Raw genomic sequence first — 16,358 nt, 5'->3', positions numbered from 1 at the left:
AGAATATCAAATTACATTGTGAGGACTATTTCTTGTTGGTTCTTCTTATATTTGAACACGGATTTCTCTATTTTTAATCATTGCCTTCACAATTGCAACCGCACAGCTCTTTAATTCACGCTATTAATAAAGTTGAATCGTGCTGATTTGTATCTCTCTCCCCATCCTGCTTTTAATGTATAATAATCTCAACAGCAGCAAATTTCTGTCGGGTTTCTAAAATGATGTAGCCTATCTGACGAGAGCACATCGGCATCCTTTGACCATCGCCTCGTCTCACCTCCGAGGACATCTCCTTCTCTCACTTTCTCCAGTTACGTCCCAGGCAACCGAGAGTGTGCTCGATGCTGGAAAAAATTAATTTGGGCGGTATGGGAGAGAGAGAGAGAGCGAGAGAGAGCGCACGCGAGAGAGAAAGAGAGAGAGAGAGCGCGCGCGAGAGAGAGAGAGTGCGAGAGAGAGAGAAAGCCACGGATGCCTTTCACGGGTTCAGTGCGCTGGGAGCCCAGGTACAGTGAGCAGCCTAGTCAGTGGCTTTCCGTGCGCCCTTGGACGAGCCCCTAGATTCTCCAATAAAGAGCAGAAATGAGTTAGAGGGCAGCATCTAGAGTCGCTTCTGACGCGCGCGGGTGGTCCTTGGGTCCCTGCACATTCACCTAATCCCAAACCCCAGTGGTGTGTTGAAACACTTGGTTTTCCTGGAATGTTGGAGACCGTGCGCTCCGGACGCATCTAGTCCGCTGCGACTCGTTCTGTTGGATTGGACCTACTCTGCCTATTGCGCAGCGTCTGAGGCTCATAAAGAGGACACAAGCGCGCGCTCCGAGGAGGAGGAGGAGGAGGTTGGACGTCATCTTATGTTTCGCTCAAGTTTCGCTGCCCATAATTGTGCATCTGTTTGCATTTGTGGCGATAATCCTGCCAAGAAAAAGAAAAAAGTCTTTCGCTAATGTCGCCGCGTCCATGCGCCGACCCCAACTTCACGGTCCTATCAGGGGGTTCGGCGGAGACTAATTTCGAGCTGTCACGAGCTTACAACATAAGGTAAAAACCATTATCATATTAAAGCAATATCAGGATTTTACACATTGTAGCTTTTCTAACAAAACATTTTCATTTTACAACGAATCATTAAACTAAATAGGATTGACTACATTAAAGCACTGTCGACACGCTCACCTCTAAAACTATATAGTATATAGTTGTCATCTTTTTTGACCCGAAAACACTGGAGAATTGCAGCGCTCTCAGTTCATCATCAGTCAAAAACACAATTACAACCTTATTGTGCTCTGTGTCTGCCCCCTTCAACTCCTCTCCCCCTTCCTCCCCTTTCTCCTCCCTGCAGGACTCATCCAGAGTGCAGGGAGAATGAGGAGTCACCGGGGCCGGGGGAAGCAGCATGAGTGGCCCGTGCATCTGCATTAGACTGACGGCCCTCATGTTTCTATGGAAGTGGATAACACTAAGCCTGCTCCACAGCTGGGTGTCAGTAGGGGCCGGGGCGGCGGACCCTTCCGGGGCTGGCTTCAGCAGCTCCACAGGGCCACTGGGCTGGCTCCTTTCGGACAAGGGTCCTTTTCACCACTCCCGGGAGTTTGTTGATTTCACAGAGCGTTACCAGCAAGGATTCACTACCAAGTACAAGATATACAGGTGAGAGAGCGTAAACGGCAAGGTTGGGGATGGGTGGAGATGCTGGGTTGTCTGAGAGGAATGTTGATTGTAAAATTAACCAAATGCAGAGATGGTGTGTAATGACTGTAATCCTTCTTGTTGCCTTGCCTGGAGGATTATAGGCATTTTTTTGGAGTATAAGAAATTATCCCAAACTTTACTTTGGACTACAAAAGATGCACATTCAGTAGGTGGAACACTGTGGGATAAAGCGATTACTTAGTGGAGTTTTGAATACAAAAGAAAGCTCTGCATGTGGCATCTTCTTTGGGTGCGACTTGCTGCTTCCTCTTTTTGTGGGCTGCAGAGAAATATGGTTTGAGTTCGACACACACCCTTCAGAATGCTGCGTATCAGTGGAAACTCAAAGAGGAGATACCGCGGGAGGGGTTTTGGCAAAGCAGCGGGACGTAACAGATATCTGACTGAGCCGGTTGATGTGTGACAGTGAGTAGACAGGATGGCTTCAGAAGTGTGTGGTGTGAAGTACCGTGGGTGTGCTCTCGAAAAGCAGCAGGGTTTATTGTTTGAAAAAGGTTTATTGTTTGAAAAGCCCGCGACCAAAAACAACAACATTTTTGTTCCGTATTTTGGAGATAAGAGAGTGAAGTTACAGGAGTCCATGGCAGCATTTCAAGATGTGAACACACCCCTCCGTGTATAAGTTCACAGGATATTAGGTAGTAGCCCATTTTGTATGTGGGTATGTGTTGGTATTTAGCACAGAGTTGTCTCTTCAGGATAGAAACACCTCTGAAGCAATTTGAACTCAAAACCAAATCTTATACTGCCGAAATGATTCTTGGCTGTGGTTCAGTGTTGCTTTAAGGCTGCAGCACGACATGTGAGCATATTTATTGTACAAATGAAGTGGAGTTTGCATGTTTTATTTGTTTTCACCTGAGTGTGAGTCGTCCTCTAGAGGTTAAGAAATCTCTCTGATGGAATGAGACCTTTTCAAAATGCCTCCCCCCCCCCCCCTCCCATGTCGAATAGCCTGAAAACAATGTTGATTTTCTAATTTCGTGAATACGTCGATGTCGCCTCCTGTTTTCAGCCAACAACGACAATGAGCCGACCATGACTGGGCGTGCACACATTTCGTTGTGTTGTGCCAGGTACCCGCTGATGAGAGCGATGCTGGCTGAGCGCACAAACGTACGCACGCAGCCGTGAAGCGGAGGGGCCGATGCCAGCACAACACCAGTTTGACTGACACTGGCATTTAGCAGCTGACAGGGGTGACAATACCCGGCGAAGATAGAGACTGTAGTGTTGTTGGCTTCCACACATCCATCACCTCCTCCTTCGCTGCCTCTCTGCCGGCCTCTTCTTGCTGTCTCTCATGATGTCTGCTTTGCAGAGACAGGATTCACAGTTTTACTGTAATGCTGAAACTCACACAGACATTGTCTGACCCATTTAATTTCCAGGACTCCAGCAATAAAACCTTTTCTTAATTTTATTTTTATTATTTATAACCATAAGTATGACCTTTTGACCCCTATCAGCAAATATCCAGAAATGAAGTGTTAAACTCTCTTTTCGCCGTAAACTACAGTGGCCTTTTTTCGGTTTCCTCTGATGGACAGTGAGCTGACAAGTTAGCGCAAAAAACGAATAGAAACCCAAGTGAAGGGGAAGAATATTACCATGTGGAAAAGTGAAATAATGCCGCTGCGTTGTCATTGGCTTCCCCTGCCTTGAATAATAAGTCTTTGCAGGCTTTAAATATCTTGCACCCGGAGCACCGTCATTCATCGCTGAGCAGTCGAGGATGAGATCAGAAGTGCCTTCAAAATGCAACGGTGCTGCACATTTTTGGTTTGTACTAAAACAGAGTTGTGAATTTTGAAAAGCCAGGAAGATCGAGGCGAAGAAGACTTTGGGTCATTCGTATTGATCCCCAACACGTTACGACCCTTTGTGGAGCGTTAAAAGTCATATTATTGGCTCTTGGAAGTGCTGTTATCCTAAATCTGAGTCCAAAACCCAAACTGGTCCCTTGTAGAACTGAAAAGAAACCAAAATGGCAGATTTTTCGCTAGAAAGATTCATAAACACATACCCATACTAACATATGACTAATTAATTAGAATTAACGAATAAGTAAAAAGGAATTTGAACCAAATCCTACAAATGCAACCTCTGCTTTTATCTCAACGTCTATCTCTATTTCCCTTTTTTTTAATATCTTTCCTCAGTTCCTCTCACCATCCCATCCCCCCCTCCCGTTGTCTCCGTCTCTCCCTCCCACCCTTGTCGAATGATCTCAAACCAATTGCTCTCCTCGCTCATAAATATTCTCTAGAGCTCAGTTGGCCTTTCCCGTGGGGGGCAGAAGAGAGGGGGGTTGGGGATGAAGTATGGGGGGTGGGGGGGGGGGAGTTTTAGTAGAGTGGATGGGACAAGAGAGGGACCCAAAGCTTTACCCCCCCTGCTAGTCGGTCACTGCACCAGAACAGCTTGTCGCCATTTCTAATCACAGTTTTTTAAATGTAAATGTTAATGGAGTATTAAAAGTGGAGTAGGAGTTTTTGAAGCGCTGGATTTTTACACCAACACCCTTTCATCTTCAGTCTGAACAGCCATTAAAGAGGACAGATTTAAACGCTTGGAGAATTACAGCTCTCTGTGAATGTGAATGGTGGTAAAAGATGTCTTTTTCAAACTGCAACTCCTCCCAAGAAACAAAGAAAGAACAAGAAAAAAAGAAAGCTGGAGCGATGGATTAATGGATAATGTAAGTCGTGAAAAACAGCAATAGGAGGCACTTCACAATATTACTTTCGCTGTAATTGCATGAAAATGTCCGTTATGCCAGTCATAATGGAGGTTTTTCAGAGAAAGACAGCAATAACATGAATACCAATACTTTCTAAGCAATACATTTCTTTCTCCTGGCGAGGGTTGAAAATCTCCTAAAAGCTTTGTGTCATTTATTTCATACCGAGAGCAGTCAGCGGGTTGCAGCTCTCCTCGTCCAGCGGACACACTGAAGGAGACACAACTTAATCAGTGAGCAGCATTTCTTTATTGAATGCTCTCTTTGTTCACGCTCATAGCACAAGTTCAAATGTGAGACATGTCTCTGGACTTGGAGCTGCGACGCCGCACGCATCGGACGTGGAAAATGGGTGGGAAGGGAAGAAAAACATGTTTCATTTCATAATTTAGGAGCTCCTGGAGGTTGTGAAAACCGTTCTCGAGAACATGCGAAGCTTTTGCTCCGTGAGTTCTGCGGTCGAGCCACATCCACAGACAGCAGCATTAGTCAAAATGTCAGCTCCTCCTTTCTTCTTCTTCATGGACCATAACTTTTACATCACGCCTCATCTCCCATGTTTTTCTCCTCTCTTTTCTCCTGTCCGCCCACTGGTTATTACATTGTCTTGGTGTGATGAGCAGTCTCTTGTAATTATGGAGTGATTACTGTTTCAATTACATGCATACATGTTTGATGAGAGGACAGACTGCAGAGGTGTCATCTTACAATTTGGGATGGACCTGCATCTTGGAATTTTAGAATATTTGTTCTTGAGGCGTGTATTTGGATTTCATTACTGGGATTTGGATATCCGTGCTTTTCACCGACAGGGGGGCCATTGTCCATTTGTCTTGACAGAGAGAGGACATGTGTGGGTTTAACGTGTTTACGAAGTCTTTCGGTCTGAGGGAGGGGGAGGGGAGGGGGGGGGGGGGTTCGGCAGTCTGTCGGCCATGCCAGAATGAAATCCCGGGTGAGCGAGGTGCAGCAGCACGTCGGCGGCCGTATGACCGCCACGGTCCCGCTGTGGGTCCAGCCTCCCAACAGCTGAGGCAGCGAGGTCCGAGGCCAAAGCGGAGCTCTCCCCGGCGGCATCCCGCTGCGACCAGTCCACCGGCTAATCGATCGGGGATGGCGTTTTTTTCTCTCTCGGGAGGGTAACGACGAATGCTAAAGAAAAAATAGGTTTAGCAAATGTATCGAAAAGTCTTGACACTGCATGTTCAGCAGCGTGACACACGCGTCATCAAATCAAAGGGGACAGGTCAGTGGAGTCACTTCATGGATATCTCTCTCTCCATGCAGTCGGATGGTAGGCTAATCGGTGGAGGTAGTAATGCACGGACCAAAAGCATCCTTGAGATTAATAACTCTTGAATGCGAGGCGAGACCTAGCACCACGCAACCTAAAAGGCCGGGGAGGACAGTTGGGTTAGTAAAGTGTTTGATCTTTACACGCAAGATAAAATGTTGACACTGTCTTCTTTAAATAATCCATCACCATGATATTTCCTGCATCTTAACCAGGTGGCGTTTCTGCAGAGCATCAGCCACTTTGTGATGGTTTTGGAACGCGCTGACAAACAGGTCGGGACGCCAGATCAATATTTTCCTTTTGAAAGGCAAATGATAAACCTTGTTCATTCTTTACTTTGGCGAATTGTTGGTAGAGTTTGCCCTCATTTTATGTGTCATGGGAGAATCAGAGTGTGGTCTCTGGGTTCCACAAAGGATGTTGGTAATTATCCATTTAACAATTATTAATCGTCAACAATGATTTTTACCAATTAATGCTTTCAGTAACAGTAATAGTAGGGGGGGGGGGCTTCACTTTAATCAGCAGGTGTCAAGCAAGAGGCCGGAACTTGGCTCGGGCCTTGAGGAGTTGTAGCATTTATTCACCGACAAATACACTTTACAGACACTGCACTGCTTTGTTCACAGCAAAACGCCACGCATCACTCTCTTTCTTTCTCTCGCTCTCTCTCGCTCTCTCTCTATTTTGCCACGAACACTTGCTAATGTTACTCCGATACATGGAAACCCGGGCAGAGTATGCCGGGCACGCACACAGCTGAGAACCCGTTCAACTAAACTAATTGGTCCGGTGGAAAACTCCCTGTCCGCGACTAGGCACGCGGCATCGTGGCTGCCACGGTAACTCTCCTGACGGGTGAACCGGGGACTCGGTGGCTGGTTTTCGCGCTTATTTCAAGCAATTTGGGGATAATGAGATTTCTGGGTAAGTACAAAAAGGTAAATAAAATAAAACTCTTCAGACTATTCTGCCTCAATAGAATTACCATAAACAATTAGCCGATGCAGGTTAATTTCACACTTCATTTCTTTAAATGCACATTACAGCACTACTTTGCCTCTGCCCCTCCACTTTGCTGGCGTACGTAACCAAGTCAAATCTGACCTCGTGGTGCACGATGTAGAAAGCCCTGGAAGGTAGTTGATCCTCAGTGCCATGATTGTTCGTGTGGAATCAATATACTAGTGTGTGGAAATGTATTATCGTAAAGATTGATTGCAAACGCACGGCAACAGCAGAAGTGTATATACCGCGAGCCAGTTTACTGCAGTTTTCCCTCACGCGTGAATGCCTCATGCAATGACGGAGCCGTGGTGGAGACCGAGTCTATCGTCCTCCACCCAGAGGTTGAATATGTCTCTGGGACAGAAGCAGAGCAGCCTCCTTCCTATTCTTGATCACCAGCAGCGGTGGAAGTGACGAGGACTTCATCAAGCGTGCAGCTTATGGCTTCTGACAAGTGTGTGACTGGGGAGTTGTCAGGGCCAGAGGTCCACGGAAGCAGCTTTTATGAAAACGAGCCTGTGTGTGGGTGTTGGGCTTTATGCTATACAGATGGCGTGAGCTATAGTCATTGGGGAAGGGGAGGTTGTTTAGGACAACAAGTGTTTTACATCAACAAAAATGATCTTTAGATTTTGCCTGAAATAAAGAAAAGCATACACCCGCCCCTAACTGAAATAAAAGAAAAGTGGCGCCATGAGTTGTCAATGGCAGGATATCGTGCACAGGAAGTTGTGTATCAAAGATTTAGGAGTGGCATTTCAATTACATTATGAAAAGTAACATTGCGGCCGTCATTGTCTCGCACATCTCGCTTCACAAAGAAAGATAACGTTGCAAATTTGGATCATAACTGACAGAAATTATGAACTCAAAAATAGAATCAGATTAGACCTAAAGAAAAAAAGTCTCAAAAGTACATCAAAAAGTGTTAAACATTTTGCTGGAGAAAATGTGGAAGAATAGGAGATCACACGCATATCTTTTGGGACTGCCCAGTAGTCAAAGGTTTTTGAAAAACATTAAAAAAGAAATCAATAGAATCATTGAAGTGGAGGTACCCTCAGATCCATTAATATATGTTCTGGGGTCTATACCAAGAGATTTAGGGAACACCAATCTACGTATACTTTTAATGATTGCCAGAAAAACAATAACTCTGAACTGGAAAGATGCAAAACCGCCAACCATAACTCAGTGGAGACAGAGATTAAATCAAGTCCATACAATGGAAAAAATGACTGCAAAACTACAAATGACATTAGATATCTTCACAAGAAGATGGGCGTGCGTGACGTTATATCTAGAGTCGATATTGGATGTAGATGTTAAAACTGAGAGGGGTTGAGGTTGTACACATACAGTGCAACTGCAAAACAAAGAGGTCTCTGAAAAATCTGGGTATGAAATGAATGTCTGTTGATTTGTTATTATTTATTTATTTATTTTTTACTTTTCACATTAATGCCTTTTACCTTTCTTTAGTTATTTTACTTTGTACTCCATGCTTATCATTTGGTGGTATGTAGTTTGATTGTTTGGTCCTTCCCTCCCTCCTCATTGGGTCCTACTCTTGGAGGGTATAAACATGTGGGAGGGGATGGGTGGGAATCTTTGGCGGGTGTTTATGTGGATATGGATGGATTTGGATGTGTGCTGATTTTATTTTGTTGTAGATATATATATATATTTATTATTATTTTTTTCTCGATGTCAAGGAATAATCTGTTTGTGGAAAATGCGAAAAAAAAAGTTATAAAAAAAAAAAAGTGTTAAACAAGTGTAATATAGAAAATGGAGCTTATGCACGTAGGTGGTGACACTTTGTCTACAGCCTGCAGTGATTATAATTTTTAAAAGCCCATGAAGGCATGTCATTGATAGAAAGCGACAGCAGGATTTAGCATAGCTGGTGGCTCTTCTATCCTCTGTTCCATGTGTGTGTGTGTGTGTGTGTGTGTGTGTGTGTGTGTGTGTGTGTCTGCACAGCGTGTTTTAACAGTATGTGCATGCCTCATTATGTACACAATGTGATTCCAGGCATTCCTTGTTTTCTGTGTGAGGAGCCGTCTCTTATGACAAACAGCAGGCTTCATGTCGACAAACTCTCCTGTAAATCCAACTCTCTCTCCAACCTGCCCTTGCTTTCTGCGATCAGAGCTGCGGTGATATTTATACCGGCTATAAATCAATAAAGCAATTGCTTTTCTTAACTAAACTCACCCTCCCACAAGAGTTTAGCTGTATTTTTGTTGTTGTTTTTTTGCACTATTTCACGGTTTTCCAATACTGGCTTGATTTTCAATTACCTCCGTATGCTAAAATATGGTAAAGCGACATGCTGTTGTTTTCATGTTCCCCTAAGAAAAACACAAGTGTTAATGCACTGCTCAAAGGAAAAGAGAGAGAAAGAGAGAGATTTATTTTTAGATTTTTCAAAAACACATTATTTAAAAAAGAAAGTGTTAAAAATCACATGTTTTTTTTTTTTTTTTTTAAATAAACAAAAGACTATACACACACCAACTCCTCTTCAATGACGGAACAAACATAATTATTAAAACACAAATAATTAGAGAGCGGTTTAAAAAACAAACACAAAACCAATAAATAAATAAAAACACACATTGGGGCCTTCACATGTCTATCCTGCATCTTATTTTTGGCACCATCTTTTTTAATCGGTACATCTCCTACTCAGATATGCCGGACTCCTCCTTCCGGCTCATGTGATATCTGACAGACCTGACAGACAACAGCAGGTCAGGGAAGAAATCCACCACTTTGACCTTTTTTAGTTTTTTGTGACCTTTAAAAAAGAACTTTTAAGACTTTTAATATTTTTTCAGCTGTGTACAGTCTTTTCCTTTGACTACGAGTTAAAACCAGAGGAGAGTTGCTCCTGCCTGACCCCTCCTCATCACTGCCCTCAGACTGCCCCCGACCCGTCTGCTTCTCCTCCCCCTGGCTATCCTTTGCCTCGCTGCCTGCACTCCAAGCTGGCTCCACCTCCACCCACCTGCTCTGCCACCTCTATGGGCTTCTCCCCAGCACCACTTTCTGTCCCTTCTCCATCCTCACCATTCCCCACCTTACCCACAGCCTCCCCTTTACTGCCTTGGGCAGCATCACCACCATCACCATCACCCACCCCATTCACACACTCAATCATACTCAACACATGTGGGTCGGGCACGGCAGCAGTGGCTCCGTGCCCGAGCATTGGAACGGGCAGCCGCGGCAATGGCCCCCACCGGAGACACAGCCACCGCTAGCTACGCCCCCCGTTTGTTCGGGACCATGTACACATAGCGACGGTGAGACACTACTTGCTTCAACAGCTGGTCCTTAAACCCCGACAGGATCTTCCTGATTTAGGAGACCAGCTTCTCGTGTTGGGAGAGCTCCCTGCTGAGGAACTCGTCAATGATAAACGGAGGGACGTTGGACACGAGGACTCCAGTTGCGGAACTCCAGTTCCCACCGTGAGGCCCGCCTCCAGCACACGGCTGACCTTCTCCACCTGATCCAGAAAGATCACAACAGCGCCGTTCATACGAGCGGCGGACTTAACGCTGCCGTGCCCGACCTTCTCCCCCACGGCCTTCTCGATATCCTCCATGCTGCACGGGAAGTCGCCGGTGATCTTGATACCGTGCTTCCTCGTGAGGTGGGAGAGCGTGTCTCCAGTCACCGTGGCGTCAGACGCTGCCCGGCGAGACAGCGGGAGGAGGAAAGACACCCACAGAAACAGCCAAATTACCACCAAACAACTTGAACTAAGGTGAAACCCAACCAATAAACCAAATTAAATTAATACACATAACTATGGAAAGAAAGAAACACACTCACTCGCTCACGCAGCTCACTCGCACACACCCTGTCTCACTGACTCCCAGCGTGAACTGAGAGAGAGCGAGAGTCCATTTTATATTAAGAGTTCATTTAAAATGGTGTGAAGCATTACAAATGTGTTTTGGAAATTTAAAAGCCAGTAATCAGTTCAGTCAGACACATTGAAGTCATGGAAGTGACTCTTTGCAACAAATAGTCAAAGGAGCAAAAGGCCCTGTTCCTTGAGTGAAGCTCACACCCACACACACACAAACACACACACACACACCACAAGTCAACAATACCAGCATCAACATTTATAAGGAGGAGGAGCTTGAGGCGTTGGAGTGGGCTGAGGCAGCAAGCAGCGTATCAACAAAGTAATTGATGAGCATTTTTAGGTTATTGAGGCCACTGTGTACACATGTGAGTGCTAAGCAACTGCTACATGATGGTAAAGATATACAGTGCATCCGGAAAGTATTCACAGCGCTTCATTTTTTCCACATTTTGTTATGTTACAGCCTTATTCCAAAATGGATTAAATTCATTATTTTGCTCAACATTCTACACACAACAACCCATAATGACAAAGTGAAAACTTTTTTTGCAAATTTTTGCACATTTATTAAAAGTAAAGAACGAAAAAATAACATGTACATAAGTATTCACAGCCTTTGCTCAATACTTTGTTGAAGCACCTTTGGCAGCAATTACAGCCTCAAGTCTTCTTGGGTATGATTCCACAAGCGTGGCACACCTATTTCTGGGCAGTTTCTCCCATTCTTCTTTGCAGAACCTCTCAAGTTCCATCAGGTTGGATGGGGAGCGTCGGTGCACAGCCATTTTCAGATCTCTCCAGAGATGTTCAATCGGGTTCAAGTCAGGGCTCGGGCTGGGCCACTCAAGGACATTCACAGAGTTGTCCCGAAGCCACTCCTTTGTTATCTTGGCTGTGTGCTTTGGGTCGTTGTCCTGTTGGAAGATCAACCATCGCCCCAGTCTGAGGTCCAGAGCACTTTGGAGCATGTTTTCATCGAGGATGTCTCTGTACATTGCTGCATTCATCTTTCCCTCAATCCTGACTAGTCTCCCAGTTCCTCCCGCTGAAAAACATCCCCACAGCATGATGCTGCCACCACCATGCTTCACTGTAGGGATGGTATTGGCCAGGTGATGAGCAGTGCCTGGTTTCCTCCAGACATGACGCTGGGCATTCAGGCCAAAGAGTTCAATGTTTGTTTCATCAGACCAGAGAATTTTGTTTCTCATGGTCTGAGTCCTTCAGGTGCTTTTTTGCAAACTCTAGGCGGGCTGTCATGTGCTTTTTACTGAGGAGTGGCTTCCGTCTGGCAACTCTACCAAACAGGCCTGATTTGTGGAGTGCTGCAGAGATGGTTGTCCTTCTGGAAGGTTCTCCTCTCTCCATAGAACAACACTGGAGCTCTGTCAGAGTGACCATCGGGTTCCTGGTCACCTCCCTGACTAAGGCCCTTCTCCCCCGATCGCTCAGTCTGGCTGGGCGGCCAACTCTAGGAAGAGTCCTGGTGGTTCCAAACTTCTTCCATTTCCGGATGATGGAGGCCACTGTGCTCATTGGGACTTTCAATGCTGTACCCTTCGCCAGATCTGTGCCTCGATACAATTCTGTCTCGGAGGTCTATAGATAATTCCTTGAACTTCATGGCTTGGTTTATGCTCTGATATGCACCGTCAACTGTGATACCTTATATAGACAGATGTGTGCCTTTCTCAATCATGTCCAATCAACTGAATTTAGCACAGGTGGACTCCAATCAAACATCTCAAGGATGATCAGTGGAAACAGGATGCACCTGAGCTAAATTTTGAGTGTCATGGCAAAGGCTGTGAATACTTATGTACATGTTATGTTTTCGTTTTTATTTTTAACAGATTTGCAAAAATTTGCAAAAAACAGTTTTCACTTTGGCATTATGGGTTGTTGTGTGTAGAATGTTGAGGAAAATAATGAATTTAATCCATTTTTTAATAAGGCTGTAACATAACAAAATGTGGAAAAAGTGAAGCGCTGTGAATACTTTCCGGATGCACTTTATATATATATATATATATTTTGCTATAGGGCTACCAGATTATTATAAGGTCAATGAATAAATCTATTATTTTCTTTTTTTTTCATATTAAGCTTTTTGGACTATAAGGCGGCGTGCGCGAAAAAAACATTACACACACCCCCCGGAAGCCGCTACATACTCGGCCACCCTTCTTTCTTCCAAAAGAATCTCGCCCGCTGGAGAGCGATGAAGGACGGAGATGGTCCATGAGCTGGAAATCCTCCGCTGCGCCGGCGGCGCGCGACCGCGAAAGGCTGGAGGAATAACATCTCATCTTGCATCGACGCTCCTCTCTCTCTTCTCAAGACGGTTATCGATCCGGATGGCCACAGCGATGAGGATGAAAGCTGCAATCGAAAGAGTCTCTCCGAAATCCTCCGGAGCCCCAGTCCGGGGAGGAGAAACAGCCCTGACTGGTGCGTCAGCTGCACCCCCTATAAGCCATCTCGTCCTCGTGCGCCCTCTGACCCAGGGTCGCCATAGTATGTATACTCCATGACGCTCCTAGCTTAGTAGTAATGCTGCATGCGGTGCTGCTTTGTAGTTACCAAAAGTCGTACAGTATATATATATATATATATATATATATATCTTTATTTATATACTTTATTCATCCTCAGGGGGAAATGTGTTTGTAGCAGCAGCAAAGAAGGTGACAATCTTTACAATACAATAAAATAGCAGAGAAGGACATATAACATTTAAGAAAGTTAAATAATAAAAAAAAAAAAAATAAAGAGAAAAGTATATACAGTGTATAGAAGTGTGTATAAAGTATGGTGCGAGGGTTATTGATGTTGTTTAATTTGAAGAGGATCTGGCCAGAGGTGATTTATTTTAAAGTCTTATTGAATTCATAATTACTGCAGCCACAGGAGGTGACCGCCTTCTCGTATTCTTAGTGGTCAATCAACCCAGTTAATACTTCCCGTCTCCTTCAGTCAAGCCTGCCCTCAAGAGAGATATTTGAGCTCATAACTGGAGAGCAGTATTACGCACATGGATTACATTTTTTTTTTTTTTTATATATTTGAAATATTTTTTTCAGAAATCATTTCAATGAACTGAGCATGACGATTGGAAGCAGGGGTACACGACTCAAATGACTCTCTTCAAAGCTGAAGAAAATCATGATAGCGGCAACCAGGGGAGTTTCCTCCTCGCCCTCCACTGGAGTTTTATATTGTCCGCGGCGATGGACACCGTCTTGGGTAGTTATCGAGTATTTGATATGCGTACTTGGAGAACACTAAGAAGTATCAAAGGCTGGAAAAAAAGCAGAAAAAGAGCATGACACAGTGTGCTGTCTTGTTTAAAGGACCTCTCGGGCCGGTTTAGATAGATAGATAGATAGATAGATAGATATATACTTTATTAATCCCCAAGGGGAAATTTGTCGTGACAGTAGCAGCAACACACAAGAATAAAAAACAAAACGCAAAATATAAGAAACAGGGATGAAAGATATAGAAGTATACAAGTAAGATAAAAGTAAAATACAAAACAGAATATATATGTAAATATACAACACACATTCATACACAACACACAACAACACTGACAAATCAAATACAAAAATATTAAATATAGACAGAGTGCAAAAAGCAAAGTGTGTGTATGAGTGCAGACCAAATGAAATGAAATGTGTGTGTATGTGTGTAGTGCAAACAAATGAGATGTGTGAAGTGCAGATCAACATAGTGTAAGTATTCAGTGATTGCACTATGATCTGGCAAGAGGTGATTTGTTATAGAGCCTCATAGCCGTCGGCAGGAATGTTCTCCTGTATCTGTCCTTGTGGCAGCGGAGCGTGAGGAGACGTCTGGAGAAAGTACTCCTCTGTCCCTGTAGGTGGTGGAGAGGGTGGTCCGGGTTGTCCAATATGGACACAAGTTTCTTCAACGTCCTCCTCTCCACCACCTGTTCCAGGTGCTCCAGCTGGCAGCCGATGATGGAGCCAGCCTTCCTAACCAGTTTGTTAAGATGACTGGTGTCACCGGCTCCGATGCTGCTCCCCCAGCAGACAATGGCAAAGTGCAGTACACTGGCGACAACCGACTGGTAGAATATCTCCAGCATCTTGCTGCACACGTTGAAGGATCGAAGCTTTCTCAGGAAAAAGAGTCGACTCATCCCCTTCTTGTACACAGCGTTGATGTTGGCCTTCCAGTTCAGTCGGCTGTCGATGGAGACGCCCAGGTACTTGTACTCCTCCACCATGTCCACGTCCACTCCCAGGACACTCAGAGGTGGAGGAGCTGTCGCCTTCCTCCTGAAGTCCACCACCATCTCTCTGGTCTTGGCCACGTTCAGCCGCAGGTGGTTCTCATCGGCCCACTTTACAAAGTCGCTCACCACTGCCCTGTACTCCTCCTCCCGTCCATCCCTAATACACCCGACCACTGCAGAGTCATCAGAGTACTTCTGCAGATGGCATGACTCCGTGTTGTACTGGAAGTCACTGGTGTACAGGGTGAAGAGGAAGGAGACAGAACAGTTCCTGTGGGGCTCAACATCACTGACCACCGTTCCAGACAGCACACGCCCATTCTGACAAACTGTGGTCTGCCTGTGAGGTAGTCAGTGATCCAGGAGATGGTGGACGCGTCCACACGCCACCGCAGCTTCTCACTCAGCAGCAGTGGCTGGATGGTGTTAAATGCACTGGAGAAGTCAAAGAAAGTGACTCTCACAGAGACACCGGTTCCATCCAGGTGCGACTGAGCTCGTTGCAGCAGGTAGATGATGGCGTCGTCCACTCCCACATGAGGCTGGTAAGCAAATTGCAGAGGGTCCAACGATGATTTCACCTGCGGCCGGAGGTGGGCCAAGACCAGCCTCTCCAGCACCTTCATCACATGGGAGGTGAGGGCGACCGGTCGGTAGTCATTGAGGCCAGATGGTGTTGACTTCTTTGGGACAGGGACCAGGCACGACGTCTTCCACAGCACCGGGACTTCCCCCAGCCTCAGGCTGAGGTTGAAGAGGCGCTGCAGGACACCAGACAGCTGGGTGGCGCAGGTCTTTAATAGGATTGTCACAAATTAATGGTCTGATGTTTGTTTGATGTTGTCGGAAAAAAACTGTTGGTGGCAATTTCGTGAAGCGCTCACAACCAGCAACTATTAAGTACATCATTACACTCTCTTCCCTCGCCTTGATCTCACTTGCGGTCCCTCCTTCTCTCCTCCGTGGGTGGATTACTAAAAGAAAAAAGTCTCTCCATCTTACTTCAGTTCTCATGTAAGTGTCCAGCTCTCCCCTTTATCATCAGAAGCTCAATTAACAAAGTTCACGTATGCCACTATGAAGGTGACGTGACCTTCAGGCAAATGCAGACATTTGTGGAATTTATTTTGATGTTATTCTTAATAATATTTTTTTTTAAATGCACATGCATATTTAGAAGGCTCAATGTCACATCAGATTATAGCGAGAGAGAAAGAAAAAAAAAGTTTGCTTCCAAGGTCTGATAAATAAATTTAACTTGCTGTATTGTCCTGAATGAAGCATGAAGGACTTTTCTCTAATGTTGCACAATTCTCTTTGGGGAGGTCCTTGAAGTAACATTGAGTCTACTTCAAGACGCTGTTTAGTACAATGGGTTATTTTGGTATCTGGGGTAACTCTACACACACACACATTTTATGGTAAGCAAATGTTT

At 45.0% G+C, this 16,358-nt stretch overlaps 1 protein-coding gene across 1 annotated transcript in view; it reads left to right on the top strand.

Moving 5' to 3' along the window:
• The first annotated feature begins 1,015 nt into the window (after window positions 1-1,015).
• Window positions 1,016-16,358, top strand: part of LOC130194364 (BMP/retinoic acid-inducible neural-specific protein 3-like) — a 46,784-nt gene continuing 31,441 nt past the window's right edge. The window contains exons 1-2 of the mRNA XM_056415343.1: window positions 1,016-1,044; window positions 1,349-1,656. Of these exons, the coding sequence (XP_056271318.1) occupies window positions 1,403-1,656 (254 nt within the window). The 5' untranslated portion in view covers window positions 1,016-1,044; window positions 1,349-1,402. The remainder of the gene's footprint in view (window positions 1,045-1,348; window positions 1,657-16,358) is intronic.

This window comes from Pseudoliparis swirei, chromosome 5 (genome assembly GCF_029220125.1).
Source record: "Pseudoliparis swirei isolate HS2019 ecotype Mariana Trench chromosome 5, NWPU_hadal_v1, whole genome shotgun sequence".
NCBI classification, from domain to species: Eukaryota; Metazoa; Chordata; class Actinopteri; order Perciformes; family Liparidae; genus Pseudoliparis; species Pseudoliparis swirei.
This window is presented reverse-complemented; position numbering and strand designations above follow the sequence as displayed.